Consider the following 25,572-nt stretch of genomic DNA (forward strand, 5'->3'; position numbering starts at 1 on the left):
ACGTGGGACAACCTGATTACCCTGTATCTCCCCCAGCGCTTAGAACGGTGCTCTGCACAGAGTAAGCGCTTAACAAATACCAACATTATTATTAAGCCCTTACTATGTGCCAAGCATTGTTCTAAGCACTAGGGTAGATACAAGGTAATCAGGTTGTCCCATATGGGATTCACAATCTTAATTCCCATTTTCCAGATGAGGTAAATGAGGCCCAGAGAAGTGAAGTGACTTGCCCAAAGTCACACAGCTGACAAGTGGCAGAGCCGGATTAGAACCCACACCTTCTGACTCCCAAGCCCGGGCTCTTTCCACTAAGCCAGGCTGCCGTGGGGCTGAGGGCGGGGTGAATAAAGGGTGCAAGTGCAAGGGGGATGCAGAAGGGAGTGGGAGAAGAAGAAACGAGGGCTTAGTTGGGGAAAGTCTCTTGGAGGAGATGGGATTTTAATAAGGCTTCGAAGGCAGGGAGGGCGATGATCCGCCGGCTATGAAAAGGAAGGGAGCTCCAGGTCAGAGGCGGGATGTGGGCGAGGGGTTGGCGGTGTGATAGAGGAGATCAAGGTGCAGGGCGCAGGTAGGTGTTAGGGGAGCAAAGTGACTGGGATGACTTGTAGTAGGAAATCAGTGAGGTAAGGTAGAAAGGAGCGAGGTGATTGAGTAATTGATTCCACTCCAGATGGTGAGGCTTCGCCAAGAGATCGAGAGAGGCACTGAGAGCGAAAGAGCAGGAGAAGTTAATAAAAATGATGGTATTTGTTAAGTGTTTACTATGTGCCAGGTAGATACAGAGTAATCCCACATTCATTCAATAGTATCTATTGAGCGCTTACTATGTGCAGAGCACTGTACTAAGCGATTGGAATGAACAAGTCGGCAACAGATAGAGACGGTCCCTGCCGTTTGACGGGCTCACGGTCTAATCGGGGGAGACGGACAGACGAGAACAATGGCACTAAACAGCGTCAAGGGGAAGAACATCTCGTAAAAACAATGGCAACTAAATAGCCACGTGGGGCTCACGGTCTTAAACCCCATTTTCCAGAAGAGGTAACTGAGGCACAGCGAGGTGAAGTGACTTGCCTCAGGTCACACAGCAGACAAGTGGTGGAGCCGGGATTAGAACCCACATCCTCTGACTCCCAATCCCGGGCTCTTTCCACTAAATCTCAGAGATACAGAACCACAGAGACATAGCGCTTACTACAGTGCTTTGCACACAGTAAGGGCTCACTAAATACGATTGAACCGAATGAATAAAGAGCAGAGAGGATCCAGTGAAGCTCAACAAGGAGCAAACCACAGTGGATCCTTAATTTGGTGATATTGTTAATTGGGCACGTTAATAATTGGAAACATTATTCTACTAAAGATTTTTTTTAATGGCATTTGTTAAGCGCTTAACTTTATGCCAGGTCCTGAAATAAGGGCTGAGTAAAAGTTCGACACAGTCCACGTCCCACATTAATCCCCATTTTACAGATGAGGGAACTGAGGCACGGAGAAGTGAAGTGATTTGCCTGAGGGCTCACAGTAGACAAGGGACAGGATTAGAACGCTGATCCTCTGACTCAATCTATTGTATTTACTGAGTGCTTACTGTATGCACTGTACTAAACACTTGGGAGAGTATGATATAACCATATAACAGACACAGTCCCTGCCCACAAAGAGTTTACGGTCTAGAGGAGGAGACAGATAACGATGTAAATCAATAAAATTTCAAATACGCACATAAGTGCCGTGGGGCTGGAAGATGGAAGAATAAAAGGAACAAGTCAAGGCAAGAGGGAGTGGGAGAAGAGGAAAGGAGGGCCTAGTCAGGGAGGGTTTCTTGGAAGAGGTGTGCCTTCACTGAGGTTTTGAAGGAGGGGAGAGTAATTGTCTGTCAGATATGAAAGGGAGGGTATTCTAGGCCAGAAACAGGATGTGGGCGAGAGGTCGGCGGTGAGGGAGAAGAGATCGAGGTACGGTGAGTAGGTTGGTATTAGAGGAACGAAGTGGGCGGGCTGGGCTGTAGTAGGAGAGTAACGAGGTGAGGTAGGAGGCGGGGGGAGTTGATCGAGCCCTTTAAAGCCGATGCCGAGGAGTTTGTGTTTGATGGTGAGGTGGATGGGCAACCACGGGAGGTTCTCGAGGAGCGGGGAAACACGGCCTGAATGTTTTTGTAGAAAAATAATCTGGGCAACAGAGTGTGGTATGGACTAGAGCGGGGAAAGACAGGAGCCGGGGAGGTCACCGACGCAGGATAGGATAAGTGCTTGGATTAAGGTGGAAGCAGTTACTGCCCCAGGAGTAGACCCCCAGGCCCGGCTCTTCCCACTAGGCGACACTCCTTCTACAGATCCGACCAGTGACGGAGTACAGTGAAACGAGTAGTTCCTTTCTCTTGTAGTTCTCTCGGGGGCTTCTTCGAACCCAAGTTGGCTTTTTAGTAACTGCATTACCCTGCTGATTTATTCAGTTCGTGCTCTGCTCTGACCTCTGAGTCTTTCTATTGATCAGTGGATAGTATTTACCGAGCACGGCACTGGCTTGGAAGAGTACTGAATGGACAGATGGGATCCCTGCCTGCCAAGAGCTTGCAAACTACTCTGTCCAACCTGATTTGCTGGTATTATTATTATTATTATTATTATTATGGTATTTGTTAAGCACTTGCTATGTGCCAAGCACTGTATTAAGCAATGGGGTGAATACCTGCAAATTAGGTTGGACACAGTCCCTGTTCCCCACAGGGCTCACAGTCTCAATCCCCATTTTACAGATGAGGTAACTAAGGCCCAGAGAAGTGAAATGACTTGCCCAAGGTCACACAGCGGACGAGTGGCGGAGCTGGGATCTACCCCAGCAATTGGTATAGTGCCTGGCACGCAGTAAGTGCTTAAAAAATACCGCAGTATTAGTGTTTTTATTATTAGTGTGGCATAGACAGGTATTCAAATAAGTTATAGCTAGGGGAATCAAGTGTTTTGGGCAGGGAACGTGTCCGCTAATTCTGTTGCATTGTACTCTCCCTTGCCCTTAGTACAGTGCTCTGCACATAGTAAGCGCCCACTTGATTGATTGGCGTATATAAGTGCTGTTGGGGGGGGGTGAGTATCAAAGTGCTTAGTCCGCTCAACACCATAGCACTCACTCTGTTCTTTTGATACATGTCCTCTCCCAAGAGCTTAGTACAGGGCTCAGTAAATATGATTGATAGATTGATTGATTGATTAGGCTGCATGGACCCATGGGCATCCATTCATTCAATCGTATTTATTGAATGCTTACTGGATGCAAAGCACTCTATTAAACGCTTGGGAGAGTACAATATAACAACCAACGGGCACATTCCTGCCCACAAGGAGCTCACGGCTTAAAGGAGCATAGGTGACACAGAAGGAAGGGAGAATAGGGGAAGGAGAGAAGTTAATTCTCTCTCCTTTTAATTCATTCATTCATTCAATAGTATTTATTGAGCGCTTACTATGTGCAGAGCACTGTAGTAAGCGCTTGGAATGGACGAATCGGCAACAGATAGAGACAGTCCCTGCCCTTTGATGGGCTTACAATCTAATCGGGGGAGACAGACAGACAAGAACAATGGCAATAATAATAATATTGATAATGATGGTATTTGTTAAGCACTTTCTATGTGCAAAGCACTGTTCTAAGCTCTGGGGGAGGATACAAGGTGATCAGGTTGTCTCATGTGGGGCTCACAGTCTTAATCCCCATTTTACAGATGAGGGAGCTGAGGCACGGAGAAGTGAAGTGACTTGCCCAAAGTCACACAGCTGACAAGTGGCAGAGGTGGGATTAGAACCCATGACCTCTGACTTCCTAAACCTATGCTCTTTCCACAGAGCCATGCTGCTTCCCCACAGTAAGCACATTATGGCCAGGGAATGTGTCCATCAATTCCGTTGTATTGTACTCTCCCAAGCGCTCTGCTCAATAAATACGATTTATTGATTGACTGATTGAGTGACTGGTTAATAAGGGAAGACTTCCTGGGAGAAATACGATTTTTGAGGACGGAGAGAGTGGTGTCCCGTCAGATATGAAGGGGGAGGGATTTCCAGCCAGGAGAGAGGACCTGAGCGAGGTGTCAGTGATGAGACTGTATGGCAGGGAATATGCTTGCTAATTCTGTTGTGTTGTACTCCCGCGAGCACTTAGTACAGTGCCCTGCACATAGTAAGTGCTCAATCAATACCACCGACTCAGTGATTGATTGAGAGAGATAAGATCGAGGCACAGTAAATAGGTTGGCCTTAGAAGAGCAAAGCTCGGAGCTCACCGTGGGCAGGGAAGGTGTCAGTTTATGGTTGTGTTGTCCTCTCCCAGGCGCTTAGTACAGTGCTCTGCACCCAGTAAGCGCTCAATAAATGTGATTAAATGATTGGATGAGGGAATGGATGGAGCCTGGGATGTAGGAGGAGAGAAGCGAGGAGAGCCAGAGGGGAGAGAACTGACTGAGTGCCTTAAAGCCGAGGGTGAGGAGTTTCTGTTCGATGTGGACGTAGATGGGCAGCCGTTGGAGATTTATGAGGAGCGGGGAGAAATGATGATTTAAGGGAAACGATCCGGGCAGCAGAGCGAAGTACGGGGCCTGGAGGAGGCAGAGACCGGAGGCTGAAAGGAGGCCGATTCAGTAGTTGGGGCGGAATATGACAAGCACTTGGATCAACACAGAAGCAGTTTGGATGTAGAGGAAGGGGTGGAGTTTAAAGATGTTTTTCTGCTGCCCTAACCAGTCTTTCCCTTTCCTGTTTGTTTCCAGAAGGTTAGCCACCCATCTGTTTTTTAATCATCTTCACAATGAGGGGAGCAAGTTTTTGATTCAAAGTTTTTGCGCATAAATTCTATGTACTTTCATTCATTCAGTAGTATCTATTGAGCGCTTACTATGTGCAGAGCACTGTACTGTGCACTTGGAATGTACAAAGCGGTAACAGATAGAGACAGTCCCTGCCCTTTGACGGGCTTACGGTCTAATTGGGGGAGACGGACAGACAAGAACAATAGCAATAAATAGAATCAAGGCTGGAAGGCAAAGTGGTGTCTCCCACTGACGGTCCATCTAAGGTGTCTTACACCTTACAGCGCCAGACTAAGAAAACAAGTCTCTTCACATCACTGTCCTGGATACCAGCACCAATTATCCAGAAAGATATTCGCTAGACAAGGTCTCAGGGTGGAGTCCCGAGGAACCTTTCTTTGTTGGCAGGGAAGGCGTGTGGCCCAGTGGACAAGGCCCCGGGCATGGGAGGCAGGCCACTTTTTGTGGTCTTTTCATGGATAGAGCTGTTTGTTTACCTGTTCAGTGATTTAATTGCTGATTTTTTTTTTATCATTTATCCCCGTGCCCTGACTCTTTTACCTATTGCGTTTTCTAATAGTAGTGGTTAAGCGCTCACTCTGTATCAAGCACTGTTCTGAGCGCTGAGGAAGATATAAGTTAATCAGACCAGATGCGGTTCCTGCTCACATGGGGCTCCCATCCTAAATAGGAGGGAGAACAGGTATCCAGTCTCCGGTTTGCATTGAGAAATTGAGGCCCTGAGAAGTGAAGCGACTCGCCCGAGGTCACACGGCAGACAAATGGCGGAGCTGGGATTAGATGGAAAACATTGGTGGCAAAGACCTCAACCGTCTACTGGGTTTTGGTGCTATATATTGTAATAACGACAAGAATAATGACGATATTTGTAGGCACAAGATCATCAGGTCAGACAGTCTCTGACCCACATGGGACTCAGTCTAAGACTGTGATAATCAGTCAATCAGTGGAGCACCTACTGCATGCTGAGCACTCTACTAAGTGCTTGGGAGAGTACAGTTCGACAGGGTTGGTAGACATGATCCCTACCCAAGAGGAATTTACCGTCTAGAGGGGGAGACAGACACTGAAAGAAATTGCGGGTATATTCGTATGTGCTGAGGAGCTTAAAGTGGAGTGAATATCAAGTGCTTCAAGGATACGGATTCTAGTGCCTAGATGACCGGGAAAGGAGAGGGAATAGGGCAAAAAAAAAGTCTAATCGGGAATGGCCTCTTGGAGGAGATATAATTTTAATAAGGCTTTGAAGATGTGGAGAATGGTGTTCTGGCGTCTATGGAGGGAGAAGGAATTCCAGATGAGAGGAAGGATGTGGGCAAGGGGTCGGAGGTGGAAAAAGAGGTACAGTCAGTAAGTTGGTGTTAGAGGAGGGTAACTGAGGACCAGAGAAGTTAAGTGACTTGCCCAAGGTCACACAACAGGCGAGTGGCAAGAAGTCTGCTGTCTTAGCAACTGATGCTGGTTTTTCAGCTGATTTGCAGCATCTTCTGTAGCTTTGTTTTCACCAAGTCCTTAAAACTTTCAGTTTCCCAGTTCCAGCTCTACGTACAGTGTTTGCCGGGGTAACCCTCCACCCTTCATTATTCTAACTCAGCCCACTCAGCTTAGCTGTTTTGAGGTAAGCATCCATCACTTAATCAAACAATCATATTTACTGAGCACTTACTGTGTGCAGAACACTGTACTAGGTGCTTGGGAGACTACAATATCACAATATCCCAAAGAAAGTCCCTATCTGCAACAAGCATATAGTCTAGTGGAGGAGATGCATCACTCTGATATTGGGAGGCTGTCTTCAGTGCAGAACTTTACTGTTTGTGAATTATTATTATTACTATTTAGATTATTTTTGATGTTATTACGTTATCAGCTAAGCACTTACTATACGTCATGCACCGTTCTAATCAGTGAATGAATCAATCATATTTACTGAGCGCTTATTGTGTGCGGAACACTCTACTGAGCACTTGGGAGAGTACAGTATAACAGAGTTGGCACATTCTCTGCCCATAATGACCTTACAGTCTAGAGGATGCACTGGGTTAGATACAAGTTAATCAGGTGGGATACAGTCCCGGTCCCACATGGGGCTCACAGTCTAAGTAGGAGGGAGAACAGGGATTTTAACCACCATTTTTGCAGGTAAGAAAACAGAGGCCCAGAGAAGTAAAGTGGCTTGCCTAGGTCACACAGCAGACGAGCATCGGAGTGTGGATTAGAACCCAGGTCCTCTGACTCCCAGGCCTGTGCTAGGCTTGACTGCTTGGTTAATTCCCATTTCACAGTTGGGGAAACGGAGGCCCAGAGAGGTTAAGTGGCTTGCCCAAGATCACCCAGCAGACAAAGCGGCAGAGCCGGGATTAGAACCCAGGTCTTCTGATTCTCAGGCCCGTGACCTTTCCACCATCCGTCACTCCTAACTCCCCATTCTCCATTCCTAACTCTCCTTCTAAGAGAACCATCACTAGTGTATCCAACCCCATCTTGAATTTAATGATTTTCTCCTCTTGGGGAACAATTCCACGTTTTTAACCACTTTCGGGCCGAGAGGGCTTCCCTCATAGTGGGCTGAGGCTTAGAGACCTTCGTCAAGAAGGGAGGAAGAAATGATGAGACAACTCCAAATGACACATTCCAGTTTTAGACAACTGGGAGGCAACAGGCCTGTTTGTCGCAGTCAGGAAAGGAGTGACTCTTTTGGAGCAAAACCTTGTCAGATCTCATTATGTTAAGAAGCGTGGCCTAGTGGAAAGACTCCGGGTCTGGGAGGCAGAGGATCTGGGTTCTAATCCCGGCTCCGTCACTTGTCTGCTGTGTGACCTGGGGCAAGTCACTTCATTTCTCTGTGCCTCCGTTACCTCCGTTAAATCCCTGATCTCCTTCCAACTTAGACTGTGGGCCCTGTTTGAGACAGGGCCTGTCTGACCAGATCATTTTCTATCTTTCCCAGTGCTTAGACAACCGCGCGATACATAGTAAACGCTTAACACAATGATGATTATTACTTTTATAGAAAACAGTATCCGGCATTTCAAAATAGTAAAGGTACGGCAAAGAACCACCTTTCATGGAGTGGAAATGCTTTTCAGTTTCACACCCATTCTTATAAGCACCAGGGGTGTCAACCTTCAAAGCCTGTTGTGCCCATGGCCCCACGAGATGTAGTTTCTGGCATGAGCGGAGGGTGGGTGGTTTATGGTTGCACACCGACTCATCCGACGTTGCATCAGAATAGCGTCAAGTACCCTCGGTTGGTTGTCTGGGAGGTAATGGATGTCCAGTGGCTTTCCCCTACTGGGAAATTGCTGGACTCTAGATTGTAAACTCATTGTGGACAGGGAATGGGTCTGTTTATTGTTCTATTGCACTCTCCCAAATGCTTAGTAGAGTGCTCTGCACACAGTAAGTGCTCAATAAATACGACTGAATGAATGGAATGAATGGACTCTGAAGTTTATGCATCACTATGAAGTGATGCTATTGATGTCTGTCTATTTGTTTTGTTTTGTCGTCTGTCTACCCCTTCTATCCCACTGTTGGGTAGGGATTGTCTCTATCCATTGCCGAATTGTACTTTCCAAGCACTTAGTACAGTGCTCTGCACACAGTGAGCGCTCAAAAAAAATGACTGGATGAATAAAATTCAACACCACCACTTAGCACCTACTGGAGATTCTGCCACTTGGTTGTTCATACCCAGAGCGATTTTTTTATTTGTTAAGCGATTACTATGCGACAGGCACTGTACTAAGCGCTGGGTATCAGCGCTGGGTATCGGTCCAAACTGATCAGGTTGGACACCCTCCCTGTCCCACATGGGGCTCACATTCTTAATTCCCACTTTGCAGATGAAGTAACTGAGATGCAAAGAAGTGAAGTGACTCTCTCAAGGTCATGCAGCAGGCACGTGGCGGAGCCAGGACTTTAGAGGTTATCCTTAGTCCGTCTCAGTGATGGGGAATCGAAAGGATTGGCTCCTAGGCAGATAAAAATATATATTTATATATACCATATCTATATATCTCTATCCTGTAGCTATGACTTCATTAACTTGTTGCTGCATAGGTTTTTGTGGGTGGCAACAGACAAAAAAGGCTGCACATTTTTCATGCCTGCAATATTTGGGCTGCTTCTTGTCAGTCAGTCAGTGAGTCACTTGTATTTATCGAGCACTTGCCGTGTGCATAACACTGTAGTAAGCACTTGGGAGAATACCATACAACAATAAGCAGACATATTCCCTGCCCACGATGAGCTTACAGTCAACAGTCTAAATTCTTGTTGAATTTCTCTGGACCAAAGCGGCTCACCAAGGACCTGCCAGGGAGAAATGATGAAGCTCCTCTCTCTAAAGATGAATGTAGAGCTATTCGTACATACATATGGCAGGTGGAGAGAGCTCCTGAGAGCTCCTTCACTTGCATTGATGAATCTTTGCATGCGTGTGCAGGCACGGATGCAAAAACTAATCCACGATCGCACCTAAATTCAAGGCATTACTGCTTGGACAAGCCTTGTAAGTTTTGTACAAGCATTTCAGTCTCTCACAGTGTGGTTTAGTGGATAGAGCACAGGAGTCAGAAGGACTTGGATTCTAATCTCTAGCAGAGGTAGGATAGCGTTTCCAGGAGAAGGGGGTGGTCCACAGTGTCGAAGGCAGCTGAGAGGTCGACGAGGATTAGGATGGAGTAGAGGCCATTGGATTTGGCAAGAAGGAGATAATTGGCGACCTTTGAAGGGGCAGTTTTTGTGGAGTGAAGGTGGCGAAAGCCAGATTGGAGGGAGTCAAGGAGAGAAATGGAGAATTGGAGGAGAGGAACTTGAGACAGCGGGTGTAGACAACTCGCTCCAGGAGTTTGGAGAGGAATGGTAGGAGGGAGATGGGGCGATAACTGGAGGGAGCCGTGGGAGGAAGGGAGGGGTTTTTTAGGATAGGGGAGACATGGGCATGTTTGAAAGCAGTGGGGAAGAAGTCATTGGAGAACCAACAGTCGAAGATGGCAGTCAGGGAGGGATGAAGGGAGGTGGCGAGTGTTTTGATAAAGTGCGAAGAAATGGGGTCGAATGTGAAGATGGAGGGGTTCGTTCATTCATTCATTCAGTAGTGTCTACTGAGTTCTTACTGTGTGCAGACCACTGTACTAAGAGCTTGGGAGAGTACATTACAACAATAAACAGACACATCCCCTGCCCGCAATGAGTTTGCAGTCTAGGGGGGAGACAGACATTAATATAAATAAATAAAAGATAGATATGTACTTAAGTGCTCTGGGGCTCGGATGGAGGGATGAATGAAAGGAGCAGGTCAGGGTGATGCAGACGGAAGAGGGGGTGGATTTTGAGACAAGGCAGGAGATTTTCTCTTGAGACACTGCTGGTAAAGATGGGAAGGTTGAGGTAGGGGCAGGGGGGAAAGACTGAGGGAGGGAAGGAGAGATTTTAGGGAGATCACTCCCGATAGTGTCGATTTTCTTCATAAAGTAGGTGGCCGGGTCATTGGTGGCAAGAGATGGGGGAGGCAGAGGGACAAGGGGTTTGAGGAGGGAGTTAAATGTTTGGAACAACTGGTGAGGGTGATGTGCATTGGTGTCAATAAGGGTGGAGAAATAATTTTGCCGGGCAGAGGATAACCTCGAAGTGGATGAAATCGGCTTGAGATCTAGATTTCCGCCAGCAGCGCTCTGCGGCTCGAGCACATGAGCGAAGGAGGAGGGCTGTGGAGGTGATCCAGGGCTGTGGGTTAGAAGTACGAGATCGACGAAGGGATAGGGAGAGTATGAGATCGCCGACACCTCTGGGCGGATAACCTCTTCGTGAGAATGAGGACAGAGCAAGAGGAGCAGAAGACCCAGAATTGAGTTCAGTAGAGAGGGTGGTGTGGAGAGCGTCAACTTGGTCATCAAGGGAAGGTAATTTGGGTACGGAGGCTAAATGGGGCTTGATGAGTTGAAAAAATTGGATGGGGTCAAAAGATCTCTGTAGGGGACAGCACAGATTTGCAGGGAGGAGGTGTGTGGGAGAAGAGGCAAGTGAGGAGGTTGTGGTCAAGTGGAGGGATTTCAGAGTTGGTGAGACTGGAGAGTGTGCTGTGGCTAGAGATGATGAGATTGACCGTGTGTCCAAGTTGATGATTTGAGGAGGTGGGATGGAGCAGGAGGCCAGCGGAGTTGAGGAGTGTTAGAAGGCGGTCAGCAGAAGCGCCATCGGGAACATCTATGTGGATATTGTAGTCCCAAGGATCAATATAGGCATGGAGAAAGAGAGAAGAAATGGGAGAAAGGGATCAATATAGTTAAAGAAGTTGGAGGTGGGACCTGAGGGGCGGTAGATGACCGTTACTAGTATCTGGAGTGGGTGGAAGAGGCGGATGATATGGGATTCGAAGGCAGGGAAAGAAAGGGATGGGGAAGATGGAATGGGGCAAAAACAGCCGCGGGGAGCGAGACGGAAGCCGACGCCTCCTCCTTTCCCAGTGAGTCTGGGGGAGTGGGAGAAGATGAGGCCCCTTCTGGAGAGAGCAGCGGGGGAGACCGTGTCCTCCGGGGAGAACCAGGTTACAAGTGATAGCGAGGGGAACGAGTGGACGGGTCAGGAACAGGTCAAGGATGAAGGGAAGCTTCCCCATGATGGAGGGGATGCACTTGTTGAGGCTGCGGGATGAGGACGGCGCGAGGGGTTGGAGAGGGGAGGACTGGGATGGGCTGACTGGAGGGGGGCATCCAAGGGTCATGGTGGGATTGATGAAGTTTAAGTCTTTAAAGTGAGGTGAATGACAGCAGTGACTACTTAATCCCAGACACGCGGCTGTACATGGGTTAGGATGGGTTGATGGAAAAAAGCTGAGACAGAAAGACCAGTAAAGGGAGGAAGGGGGCAGATCGTGAAATGTTAATGAGGAAGAACCACCAAGATTTGGAGACTGAATAGGAGAGGTAACAGACAAAGAAGAGTTTAAAGAGCTCCAGTCGGTGGTATTTATGGAGCTCTTACTGTGTGCAGAGCACTGTACTAAGCGCTTGGGAGAGCCCAACGCTTGGTAGATACGTTCCCTGCCCACAGTGAGTTTATAGTGTGGGGTTGGGGCATGTTTGTGTGGTTTGCAAGCTTGTAGTGTGACCTAGTGGACAGAGCCCGGCCCTGGGAGTCAGAACGACCTGGATTCTAATCCCAGCTCTGCCACCTGTCTGCTGTATGACCTTGGGCAACTCACTGCATTTCTCTGTTCCTTGGTTATCTCAGAGCACTTTAAGAAACAGAGACTTTGTCCAACCTGATTAGCTACCCCAGGGCTTAGTACGGTGCCTGGCACATAGTAAACACTTAAAACAAATACCATTAAATGCAAATAAAAGTCTCTGGGTAAGGGAGGATGGAGAGTTGTCAACATTAGTGGAACAGTTAGAAGAGAAACCTTAGGAGCGAAGATGAGGAATTCAGATTTTCATCTGGTTTCCCCAGTTTCCCAGGGGAGATGTCAGAGGGGCTGGAGATTAGACAGGATTATTATAGCAAATGATTAATCAGTCAATCAAACCATGGTATTTCTTGAGAGCTTACTATGTGCAGAACACTGTTCTAAGCTCTTGGGGGAGTACGATTCAACGGAATCGGCAGTCACGCTCCCCGCCCACAGTGAGCTCACGGTCTAGAGGGGAAGACAAGCACCCTTCTAAATGCAGGGGAAGGTACAAGTGAATGAGATTAGAAAGAGTTCCTGTCCCACCTGGGGTTTACAAGCTAAGTAGGATGGAGAACGGGTACTGAATCCCCATTTTATAGTTGAGGAAAGTGAGGCCCAGAGAAGTGATGTGACTTGCCCCAGGTCACCCAGAAATAATAATAATAATGATAATAATAATGATGATATTTAAGGGCTTACTATATGCCAGGCAGTTCACTAGGCGCTGGGGTGGATACAAGTAAATCAGGTTGGACACAGTCTCTGTCCCTTTTTAGGGCTCAAGGTCTCAATCCCTATTTTACAGATGAGGTAACTGAGGTCCAGAGAAGCGACTTGCCTAAGGTCACACAGCTGACAAGTGGCGGAGCCAGGATTAGAACCCATGACCTTCTGACTCCCAGGCCTGTGCTCTAGCCACTAGGCCACGGGGCTCCTCTGCGTTAAGCCCTTACTATGTATTAAGAACTCTTCTAAGCACTGGGGTAGATACAAGCTAATCAGATGAGAGTGCAGAGCTAGAGAGGTTCATTTGGGGTGAGGGGAGGGACATCTGCCTAGAGATGGGAGTTGACACCTCTGAGCGGATAACCTCTTCGTGAGAATGAGGGCAGAGCTAGAGGAGTAGAAGACCCAGAATCGAGGCTTGAGGGGACGATCAAAGTGAAAGGCTGAAAAGAAAACAAAGAACCATCAAAGGATGCTGAGAAGGAGCGGGCTGAGAGCTAGGCAGAGAAAACGAAGGGTATTTTGCTGGGTATTGCGAAACTATCTCCTTGTGAGCAAAGATTTCCTAAAATTTAGAGGCCACTCAAAATGTCATTGAAATGAAATATTCTCCTCTTGAAATATAATGCGAAAATATACTGGCGCTTTCCACAGCAACTTTTAAAATTCAAGAACAATCACTCAGGAGATCAACAGGGGCTGTGTCTAATTCCCAACTGTGGACCTTTCCCCAGAGCTTAGTACAGTGCTCATTATAATAATAATATGATTATAATAATAATGGTATTTGACAAGCGCTTACCGTGTGCCAGACACTCTACCCAGCACTGGGGTCGATACAATCAAATGGAGTTGGTCACAGTCCCACAGTCTCCCAGTCTCAATCCCCATTTCACAGATGAGGTAACCGAGGCCCAAAGAAGTGAAGTGACTTCCTCAAGGTCACCCAAGTGGTGGAGGCAGGATTAGAACCCATGACCTTCTGACTCCCAAGCTATGCTGTTTCATAAACACTACTACTATCTACTGAACACCTACTGGGTGCAGAGCACTGTACAAATCACTAGGGAGAAACACCACCACAGAGCTGGTAGACACGTTCCCTGCCTTTTCTTCACTTTACAACATTTTTACACATTTTACTCTTCCTTCTTTTTCCTATAGTGAATGTTAAAAAGGGCTTTTACTTTTCGTGTGACATTCTGTCCCCTCACCACTGGACCATATCTCGCCCTGCGACTTCCTTAATTCCTTTCAGAATATATTTTTAGAGTCCTCCACCCTTTCCTCTGTTGATGAAGACTATTGTTTGTTTGGAACCGATAGAAATCTAGTGAACTGGAGACCGCAGGAGTGGGCAAAAAAAAAAAATTTCAACTTACCTGTCACTCACACTTGGCGAAAACTTCAACTGCCGAGTAAAACGCTAGAAGTCAATTCATTTCGTCTTTTTCCTTTCGGAGTAATATCTTCAAACTGGCATTTCAGGGCAAGAGGGAAGACAGTCTCAAGTCCAGAGTGGAGTACTTAATCTTTCCTCTCTTCTGTGTGGTTCTCCTTAATTAGCAATCACAGAAAGTAGCGGGATCGCCACTCTAATCCGCACAACCAACTCTGGGCCAATAACGTAGCCCTAAAGAGAATGAAAACCGGTAAGACTGAAATGGTTCGGCTTGTAATCTAACCCAGATCCCAGCACTAACAAAGGAAGGAAAGGAGGAAGGGCTAACGGGCAGGGTACGCCGATGGAGAAGCAGCGTGGTCTAGTGGAAAGACCACGACCCTGGGAGTCGGAGGATCTGGGTTCTTAGTCTGGCTCTACCGCTTGTCTGCTGTGTGACCTTGGGTAAGTCACTTAGCAGCTCTGTGCTTCAATTTTCCCATCTGTAAAAAGGAGATTAAGTACCTGCCCTCCCTCACCCTAAGATGGTGAGCCCCACGTGGGACAGGGACTGTGTCTGACCTCATTATCTTGTATCTATCCTAGTGCTCAGTACACTACCTTGTACAGAGTAAGCGCTTAAATGTCATTGTTATTATTAATTAAAATACTGGGGCAGCTGACCATTTAGTTGCCAGGATCACATCACTATCATCATCATCACTGTTAGGGAGTGCTTACTGTATGCAGACCACTGTACTAAGCGCTTGGGAGATACAATATAAGGAAGTTGGTGGTCAAGTGCCCTGCCCACAAGGAGCTTACAGTCTAGAGGGGAAGATCGGGATGTGTCTTGCCAGTGCAATAATCCTCTGACGGTCATTTTCATTCTCTTCTTCCTCCTCGCACTGCTTCTTACCGTGATCTGGCGGGGGGTGAGGAGGTGTTTTCTGATTCCAAGAGAATGAATCTGAGCTCCAGAGTCTGCAACTCACGTGACATAAAAGGAACAGGGAGCCCTAAAACAACCCAAGCGTCAGAGGGAAAACAAATGCCTCGCCTCTCCTTTCTGTTTCCTTGGGGTTGGCTTCGAGGAATTGAGTGAGGGTAGGAAACGCAGAGTGAGTTTGCTTGGAGGAAGTGCGTTCTCCTTCAATCTTGTGAGAGGAAGAAGCGGCAAGGCCCGGCGACAAGACCACGGGCTTGGGAGACAGAGGACCTGGGTTCTAATCCCGGCTCTGCCACTTGTCTCCTCTGTTACCTTGGGCAAATCGCTTAAATTCCCTGTGCCTCAGTTTCCTCATCTATAAAATGGGGATTAAGACTGTGAGCGCCACGTGGGATCGGGGCTGACCCGATTACCTTGTATCCACATCAATGCTTAGAACAGTGCTTGGCACAGAGTAAGCGCTTAACAAATACTATGATCGTTATTATTAGGAAGGGCTAGATGAGGGAGATCAATCGAGCAGTGCTGTGTATTGAGTGCTTTCTGTGTGCGGAGGTACATACGAGATCATCAGGCCCGATAAAGTCCCACATAGGACTCACGGCTCTAAGTAGGATGGAGAATTGAATCTCCATTTTGCAGCTGAGGAAACCGAGCAGCGTGGCCTTGTGGATAGAGCATGGGCCTGGAAGTTAGAAGGATCTGGGTTCTGATTCCGACTCTGCCACTTGACTGCTTTATGACCTGGGGCGAGTCACTTTCCTTCCCTGGGCCTTGGCTACCTCATCTGTGCAGTGCTCTACCCACAGTAACTGCTCAAAATATACCATTGATTGTGCAGACGTTTGGACGGATGGGCTCAGAGACTACTATTAATAATTGGGGGTAGATGTTACATCCTTACTAAGGCCCAAGGACTGTACTAAGCACTGTGGTAGATACAAGAGAGGATTCACACTTGAGGAAAGGTGTTGTTTTTTAGCGTGCGAGGGAGTGGGTGTGTGGGAGGGTAGCCTGCAGCTTTTTCTGTTTAACTTCTGAAATCGCCACCAAGGCTAAGTTCTATATGGAACTTTTTGGCTTTTATTTTTTTTAAATAGTATTTAAGTGCTTACTATGTGCCAGGGATAGGGGTAGATACAAGCTGGGGTAGAAACAAATCGATACACCCTAACTGGATCCTTGTCCCACACGCGACTCACAGTCTTAAACCCCCATTTTTCAGGTCAGGTAACTGAGGCCCAGAGGAGTGAAGTGACTTCCCCAAGGTCACACGGCAGATAAGCGGCAGAGCCGGGAATAGAACCCAGTTCCTCCTGACTCCCCAGGATCGTGCTCTATCCGCTAGGAAAGCCTACTTCTCCTGAGGAGGTCACAACAGCCCTGGGTTTTCCCCATTTTTTTATGGCATTCGTTAGGCGTTTACTATGTGTCAAGCACTGTTCTAAACAGTGGGGAAGATACAAGATAATCTCCAACCCACATGGGACACACAGCCTAAGTAGGATGGAGAACTGAAGCCCCATTCTGCAGTGAGGAAACTGAGCAGTGTGGCTGAGTGGATAGAGTACGAGCCTGGGAGTCAGAAAGACCTGGGTTCTAATCCCAGCTCTGCTCCTTGACTACTGTGTGTGACCTTGGGCGAGTCACTTTATTTCTCTGTAAAATGGGGATTAAGACTGTGAGTTCTATGTAGGACAGGGACTGTGAGTCTCTCTAGTGGAGTTCTCAAGAGAAGCAGCATGGCCTAGTGGTTAGAACACGGGGCCTGGGAGTCAGAAGGACCTGGGTTCTAATTCCGGCTCCGCCACGTGTCTTTTCTGTGACTCGTCGAGTCACTCCACTTTCTGCCTCAGTTACCTCATCTGTAAAATGAGGATTAAGACTGTGAGCCCCGTGGGGGACAGGGACTCTGTACAACTTGTATCTACCCCAGTCCCTGGTACGTAGTAAGCGCTTAGAGATACCATAAAAAAATTCTCTCAGTGAGAGCTCAAACCCTCAGGCAGTGAACTGGAACAATGATTCATCATAATGATGACGTTTCTCAAGCAGGCTCTGTCCTAAGTGCTGGGCTGAAAAAAACGATAATTAGGTCAGACAGAGTCCCTGTCCCACATGGGGCTCACAGCCTAAGAGAGAGGGGGAGAATCAGGGTGGCCTAGTACAGTGCTTTGCATCCAGTAAGTGTTCAGTAAATACGACGGAATGAACACTAAGTTTACCGTACACTCCCAAACGCTTAGTAAAGTGCTCCGCACACAGTGGGCACTCAATAAAGCAGCGTGGCTCCGTGGAAAGAGCATGGGCTTTGGAGTCAGAGGTCATGGGTTCGAATCCCAGCTCGGCCACTCGTCAGCTGTGTGACTTTGGGCGAGTCACTTCACCTCGCGGTGCCTCAGTTACCTCATCTGTAAAATGGGGATTAAGACTGTGAGCCCCACGTGGGACAACCTGATTCCCCTGTGTCTACCCCTGGGCTCAGAACAGCGCTCGGCACATAGTAAGCGCTTAACAAATACCAACGTTATTATTATTATTATAAATGCGATTGATTGAGTCAGGCGGCTGGAGTTCTAATGACCTTGGGCAAGTCACCTGCTTCTGCAGAGAGGGTGAGAGAGCAGGGCTGGAGATGTAGATTTGGGTGTCATCAGCATAGAGGTTCAAGCTGTGTGAGCGAATGAGTTCTCCAAGGCTGCCCGCCTTTTCTCAAAGACTTGTAATCTACGAGAGGAGAAAGAGACTAAAACAAATTACAATGAGGGGCCACTGAACTTACAAGCCCGGTAGCTTCTTTTATCAATCCATGTTCTTTATTGAGCCTTTACTTATGGCCTAGTGGATAGAGCACAGGCCTGGGAGTCAGAAGGACCTGGGTTCTAATTCCGGCTCTGTCCCGTGTCTGTCGTGTGACTCGCCAAGTCGCTTCGCTTCTCTGTGCCTCAGTTACCTCGTCTGTAAAATGAGGATTAAGACTGAGGCTTTGGGAGAGTACAACAGAATTAGCAGAAGCGGTTCCCTACCCGAAATGAACTTATAGTTCATTTAATAATAATAATAATGATGTTGGTATTTGTTAAACGCTTACTATGTGCAGAGCACTGTTCTAAGCGCTGGGGTAGACACAGGGGAATCTGGTCGTCCCACGTGGGGCTCACAGTCTTAATCCCCATTTTACAGGTGAGGGAACTGAGGCACAGAGAAGTTAAGTGACTTGCCCGCAGTCACACAGCTGACGAGTGGCAGAGCAGGGATTCGAACCCGTGACCGCTGACTCCAAAGCCCGTGCTCTTTCCACTGAGCCACGCTGCTTTATTCATTCAGTCGTATTTACTGAGCGCTTACTGTGTGCCGAGCACTGCCCTAGGCGCTTGGGAGAGTACAGAACAACAATAGACACATTCCCTACCCTCAGTGAGCTTCCAGTCGAGGCGGAGAGTTTACCGTCTAGCAGACTGTATTAGAAATAACGATACTCGTACATATTGCTTGGTGCGGGACACTGTGATAGGCGCTTGGGAAGTAAAGAATATTTTACCTGCCCACAGAGAGCTCACACTACAAGGGTACTAAGACCATTTCCTGTATGAAGGGATGTGTCGCCCCATCCTGGCGACTCCCCGGAATGAACAAGTAACCACATCCCTTCTAGACCTTCAACCTTCCTAACTAAGGCTGGGAACATTTTTTATTTTTCTCGGTTTAAGTATCTGTTAAGCTTCTACTACGTGCCAGACGCTGCACTAAGCTCTGAGGTAGATACAAGGTAAGCGGGTTGGACACAGTCCCCGTCCCATGTGGGGCTCACAGGCTTCACCCCCCTTTTCCAGATGAGGGAACCGAGGCCCAGAAAGGCAAAGTGACTCGCCCAGGGACACACACGGCAGACAAGTGGCGGAGCCGGGATTAGAACCCAGGTCTTCCTGACTTCCAGGCCCGTGTTCTAACCACTAGGTCACACTACTTCTCTATTTCTCTGAGAAGCAGCATGCTTCTTGGTTGACCCTTTCCCTAATGAATGGGGCACGAGGGTGGTACGCTGTCCCGTCGTGTGCAGCGGTTTGTGGAAGTGTGCTTCTCTGCTGCTCTGTCACTCCCTTACCCCATAACAGCCCTTAACTGAGAGCCCCGAACAACCTTTTTCAAAATGGTATTTACTGAGCGCTTACTATGTGCCATTTCACAGTTGAGGAAACGGAGGCACAGACAAATAAAGAGGCTTGCCCAAGGTGACACAGCAGACGGCGGCAGAGCCGGGATTAGAACCCAGGTCCTTCTGACTCCCGGGCCTGGGCTCTATCCACTAGGCTTCACTGCTTGATTCTGCGGTCAGGGAGGTTAAAGGGTCGCGGCTGGGGAAGGGCAGTGTGGTACAGTGGGTAGAGCCCAGGCTTGGGCGTCAGAGGTCGTGGGGGTCTGATCCCGGCTCCGTCACTCGTCAGCTGTGTGATTTTGGGCAAGTCACTTTGATTTCTCTGTGCCTCAGTTGCCTCATCTGTAAAATGGGAATTAAGACTGTGAGTCCCACGTGGGACAACCCGATGACCTCGTTTTGTATCTTCCCCAGTGCTTAGAAAAGTCCTTGGCACGTAGTAAGGGCTTAACAAATAATATTGTTATTGTTATTGAAGAAGTCAAAAGTTGTCCTGGGTGGGAGAGGAGTGAGGAGTTTAGGGGTGACTAGATCAGTTCCAGGGGTGCGGGGATGGAACCCCACGGGGAAGGGGAGAAATGATTTGGGGATCAGTTAATCAGTGGTATTTATTGAGCGCTTTACTGTTTGCAGGGCGCCGTTCTGGGTAAAATAGGGATTAAGACGGTGAGCTCCTCAGGAGACCTGGACTGTGTCCCATCTGATTAGCTTATATCTACCCCAGCGCGTAGTACTGTTCCTGGCACAAAGTAAGCGCTTGACAAATGCCATAGAAAAAAGCGCTTAGCACAGTGCTCTGCTTGATTGATTGATTGGCTTCATTCAGTCACTTTAGTCGACCTTCTCTGGTTTGGTCATTGGATGGCAGCAAAGCCCCAGAGTTTGAATCCCACGTTTCCCCTTCCCAAGAGACACTCTTGGCCCGCTCGATACTAATAACAGTAATAATTGTCATATATTTTTAAGGGCTTACTCTGTCCCAAGCACCGCACCTTTTAGACCTCGAGCCCCACCGGGACCAGAGACCGTGTTCTGTCTTCACCCGCGCATTCTCTCCCAGCGCTTAGTACAATGCTCTGCACGTAGTAAAAGCTTCATAAAGACTACTACTCTCGATCAATGGTATTTATTGAGCATTTACTGGGCGCAGAGCAATAAAGCCACATTCCCTGCCCACAACTATCACTACTATTAATAATTATGGTGTTTGTTCAGTGCTTACTCTGTGCCTGGTACTGTACTAAGGCAGGGCTGGGGTAGATACAAGCTAATTGGGTTGGACCCAGTCCCTGTCTCACATGAGGCTCACAGTCTCAAACCCCATTTTACAGATGAGATAACTGAGGCCCAGAGAAGTGAAGTGACTTGCCCCCAAATCACACAGCAGACGAGTAGCGGCGCCAGGATTAGAACCGAGGGTCTTTGAGGACAGGTCCTTCTGACTCCCGGGCCCACGTTTTATCCACTAGACCGTGTTACTTCACTACTACGACTATTACGATTACGACAATGACAGTGTCCTGGGGTAGGTTCAATAATAATAATAATAATAACGGTGCTTGTTAAGTGCTTACTATGTGCCAAGCACTGTTCTAAGCACCGGGGTAGATACAAGGACCTCAGGTTGTCCCACGTGGGGTCCACAGTCTTAATCCCCATTTTCCAGATGAGGGAACTGAGGCACAGAGAAGTTAATTGACTTACCCAGAGTCACACAGCTGATAAGCGGCGGAGTGGGGATTCGAACCCCTGACCTCTGACTCCCAAGCCCCTGTTTTTGCCACTAAGCCACGACCAAATCACAAGACAATCAAATCAAGACAACCAGGTCAGATACGGTCCCCGTCCTACATGAGGCTCCCAGTTTAGGTTGGAGGGAGGACAGGTGTCGAATCCCTATTTTACTGATGGGGAAGCAGTACGGCCTAGTGGAAAAAGTAGGCGCCCAGGAGTCAGAGGACCTTGGTTCTAATCCTGACTCCACCACTTGTCTGCTGTTTGACCTTGGGCAAGACACGTCACTTCTCTGCCTTAGTTACCTCATCTGTAAATTGGGGATTAAGACTGTGAGCCCCATGTGGTATAGGGCCTGTGTCTGACCTGATTAGCTTATATCTACCCTGGCGCTTAGTACAGTGCCGGACACGCTTTTACAAAATTAAAAAGATGAGAAAACTGAGGCCCAGAAAAGACTTACCCAAGGTCACACAGGAGGCAAGTGGCAGAGCCAGCATTAGAACCCAGGTCCTCTAACTCCCAGGCCTGGGCTCTGTCCACTAAGCCACACTACTTCTCTATTTGACCGTTTGACAAAACGGTCTCTCGCCCGTTTAGACTGTGAGCTCGTCGTTGGGCAGGGATTGTCTCTATCTGTTGCCAAATTGTACATTTCAAATGCTTAGTACAGTGCTCTGCACATAGTAAGCGCCCAATAAATATAATTGAATGAACGAATGACAACAGGTTAGTGAGTTGGGTCTCAAATAGAACCTAACGTTGGTATTTGTTAAGCTCTTACTATGTGCCGAGCACTGTTCTAAGCGCTGGGGTAGACATAGGGGAATCGGGTTGTCCCACCTGGGGCTCACAGTCTTAATCCCCATTTTACAGATGAGGGAACTGAGGCCCAGAGAAGTTAAGTGACTTGCCCACAGTCACACAGCTGACAAGTGGCAGAGCTGGGATTCGAACTCGTGAGCCCTGACTCCAAAGCCAATGCTCTTCCCACTGAGCCACGCTGCTATCCTGAGGTCCAAATTGCTCTTTCACGCACTTAATAAGGGTATTTATTAAAGCTCATTATGGGCAGGAAACTTGTCTGTTCGTTGTTGTGTCGTCCTCTCCCAAGCGCTTAGAACAGTGCTCTGCGCCTAATGAGTGCTTAGTAAATACCAAGGATTGGTTGGCAAATATTTCCTGGGTGTCAAACACTGAATGATATGATCATCAGACGAGGCAGAGTCCTTATCTCAGCCAGGGAGCGGAGCTGAGATCTTACCCTCATTTTACAGATGAAGAGATGGAGTTTCAGCGGGGTGGAGTGACTGGATGGACTGTTGACAGCAGGCCCGTGACAGAGCTGAGACTAGAACCTGGGTCTCCAGACTCCTTCTTTCCCCTAGGAGTTCCCCACCTCTCGCCACCTACTTGTCAGCTGTGTGACTTTGGGCGAGTCACTTAACTTCTCTGTGCCTCAGTTCCCTCATCTGGAAAATGGGGATCAAGACTGTGAGCCCCAAGTGGGACAACCAGATAACAGTGTGGCTTAGTGGAAAGAGCCCGGGCTGGGGAGTCAGAGGTCGTGGGTTCTAATCCTGGCTCCACCACTTGACTACTGTGTGACCTTGGGCAAGTCATTTAACTTCTCTGTGCCTCAGTTACATCATCTGGAAAAATGGGGCATAAAAAAATGTGAGCCCCACATGGGACAATCTGATGACCCTGAATCTACCCCAGCACTTAGAACAGTGCTCTGCACATAGTAAGCGCTTAACAAATACCATAATAATCATTATTATTATAACCCTGTATCTATCCCTGCACTTAGAACAGTGCTTTGCACGAAGTAAGTGCTTAACGAATACCATCATTATTATTATTATTACCTACGAATGTGCTCATCTGCCTTGAGAACATCCCCACCCCCATGCACTTATGTCCATATCTTTAAATTATGTATTACAAATTATTTATTCATTTTAAGGTCCGCCTCCCCCTCTGGGGTGCGATTCAAGTCAATCGTATTTATTGAGCACTTCCTGTGTGCAGAGCACTGTCCTAAACGCTTGGGAAGTGCAATTTGGCCACAGATAGAGACAATCCCTACCCAACAAGGGGCTCACAGTCTAGAAGGGGGAGACAGACAACAAAACAAAGCAAGTAGACAGGCAGCTCCTTAGGGGCAGGGAACATGTCTGCTTATTCTGTTCTCCTCTCCCGAGCGCTTAATACAGTGCTCTGCACATAGTAAGCGTTTAATAAATACGATCGATTGAAAACCTACTCTCAATGCCCTCCTCCCCCCGCCGATCTCAACGGAGCTGAAACGTGAGCGGTTTCTCCCACACGGCCCAAGATATGGAAAGGTAGTTTTGGATGAATGCGTGGTTCAACGGGCTTTCAGTAATTCATCTTATATTTCACTTTTCAGGTCACGGTCAGCTTTGGAAAGGCACTCCTGGGCTACTTGAGGAGAGTTGGAACCCGGATCTAAACTGAAAGCTGAGGTTTTGTGAATGTGGACATGCAGAGTAAGAAAGAATCTGACTTTTCCCCATTTCCTCGCCACTGTGGCTCTGACCATGCCAGGACCTTGTGTGATTATCTTGGAGAAGCGGTGTGGCCTAATGGACAGACTACATTGGTTTTGCTCCCCGTCTCCCCACAAAATGAGCAGAGAAAGGGGAGAAGAGCAGGGGTGGAAGAAAAAAAATGTGTCTGTAGGCTGGGAAAGGTTTCTATTTCTTTACTGTTGCATTGTACTTTCCCAAGCACTTAGTACAGTGTTCTGCACCCAGAAAGCGCTCAATAAATATGATTGAATTAATATTTTCTAGCACAGCTCCACGACCCTAGGTGGGTGACTGAATTAATCCCTTCCTCAGAGAGGTGGAAAAAGTCCTCTAGCATATTCTACGAAAGCAATCTCAACAACAGAGGTGGCCATGATTTTTCATTTCAACAGCTGTTAGTAGCCCTCTTTAAAGACTCAATCAATCAATCATATTTGTTGGGTGCTTACCGAGTGCAGAGCACAGTACTAAGCACTTGGGAGAGTGTAATATAGCATTATACCAGATACGTTCTCTTCCCACATCAATCGGTGCATTTTATTGAGCTCTTACTGTGTGCAGAGCACTCTACTAAGTGTTTGGGAGAGTACAATATAACATAATTAGCAGGTACGTTCCCTTCCATAACGAGCTTACAATCTAGAGGGGGAGAAAGAGATAAAGGGTCAATGCCAACGGATCAGTCAGTGGTATGTTCTGAGCACTTAGAGTGTGCAGACCACCGTATTAAGCTCTTGGAAGAGTCCAGTGCAAAGCGGTGGATAGACATGATCCCAGCCCTCCAGGGGTTTACAATCTTGTGTGTGGGAGGAGATTGCCATCCTCTGCAGTCTTGGGAAGCAGCACAGAAAATATCCGAGGCTACACAAGCTTTTTCCCGTTAGGTTCTCTGACAAGTTAGACCTCGAATTAAGGATCTTGGGAGGAGAATTGGAGCCTGTCATGGGCAGGGCTGTTAAGGTCTTGACAGACAGAGCAGGAGGTGTAAACGTCCACAAAGAGCCACGGTTTCTACCCGACCAGCCTCATCCTCAGGGGAGAGAGAAGGGTTTTAACGAGCCTTCCTCCTTGCCCCAAACCATAACTGAGAAAGAGAGAGACAGCGAGTGAGAGAGATTGATATCTCACCACCAATCCCTCTCCCACGTCCTGCGACACCCTCCTTCGTTATATCCAACAGATGAACACTCTCCCCGTACCTTCAAGGCCTTATCAAAAGCACATCTCCTTCAGGAAGCCTTCCCTCCCAAGCCCCCATTTCCTCTTCTCCCACTCTTTTCTGTGTCACCCTTGAACTTGGGTTAGCATCCTTTATTCCCCACCCCCACCCCCACAGCACTTATGTCCATATCTGTAATTTATTTATATCAATGTCTGTCTCCCCCTCTAGACTCTAAGTTTGTTGCGGGCAGGGAATGTGTCTACCAAACCTGTTCTATTTCACTCTCCCAAGCACCTGCTACAGTGCTCTGTACTCAGTAACCTCTCAATAAATCCTTTGACCTCTCAGCCTCTCTGCAGTCTCACATTTCCTCCTGTCTTCAGGACGTTTCTACTTGGAGAAGGATAATAATGATTAATAATAATTATGGTATTTAAGTCGTTACTGTAGGTGCCAGGCACTGAATTAAGCACTGAAGTGGATACAAGCATATTGTGTTGGACTCGGTCCCTATCCCATTTAGGGCTCACAGTCTCAATCCCCATTTACAGATGAGGTAACTGAGGCCCAGATAAGTGACTTATCCAGGGTCACGCAGCGGTCAAGTGGCAGAGCCGGGATTAGAACCCATGATCTACTGACTCCCCGACCCGTGCTCTAGCCACTAGGCCAAGCTGCTTCTGTGTTGCATGGGTGTCTCACCAACACCTCAGACTTAACATGTCAAACAGAACGCCTTCTCTTCCCACCCCGATGCCGTCCTCTCCCTGACTTTCCCATCACTCTCTAGTAACCTTGGCGTTGTCCTTCACTTCTCTCTCTCATTCAACCCAGATATTCAATCGGTCACCAAGTCCTTCACATCATCTCTAAAATCCGCCCTTTCCTCTCCATCCAAACT

At 47.8% G+C, this 25,572-nt stretch overlaps 1 protein-coding gene across 2 annotated transcripts in view; it reads left to right on the forward strand.

Annotated features, from left to right (window-relative positions):
- Nucleotides 1-25,572, forward strand: part of GPR132 (G protein-coupled receptor 132) — a 38,925-nt gene that overhangs the window by 10,019 nt on the left and 3,334 nt on the right. For both annotated transcript variants that reach the window (XM_029073436.2, XM_029073427.2), the window contains one exon: nt 23,368-23,467. In XM_029073436.2, the coding sequence (XP_028929269.1) occupies nt 23,461-23,467 (7 nt within the window). In that variant the 5' untranslated portion in view covers nt 23,368-23,460. The remainder of the gene's footprint in view (nt 1-23,367; nt 23,468-25,572) is intronic.

Source organism: Ornithorhynchus anatinus, chromosome 1 (genome assembly GCF_004115215.2).
Source record: "Ornithorhynchus anatinus isolate Pmale09 chromosome 1, mOrnAna1.pri.v4, whole genome shotgun sequence".
Classification (NCBI taxonomy): domain Eukaryota; kingdom Metazoa; phylum Chordata; class Mammalia; order Monotremata; family Ornithorhynchidae; genus Ornithorhynchus; species Ornithorhynchus anatinus.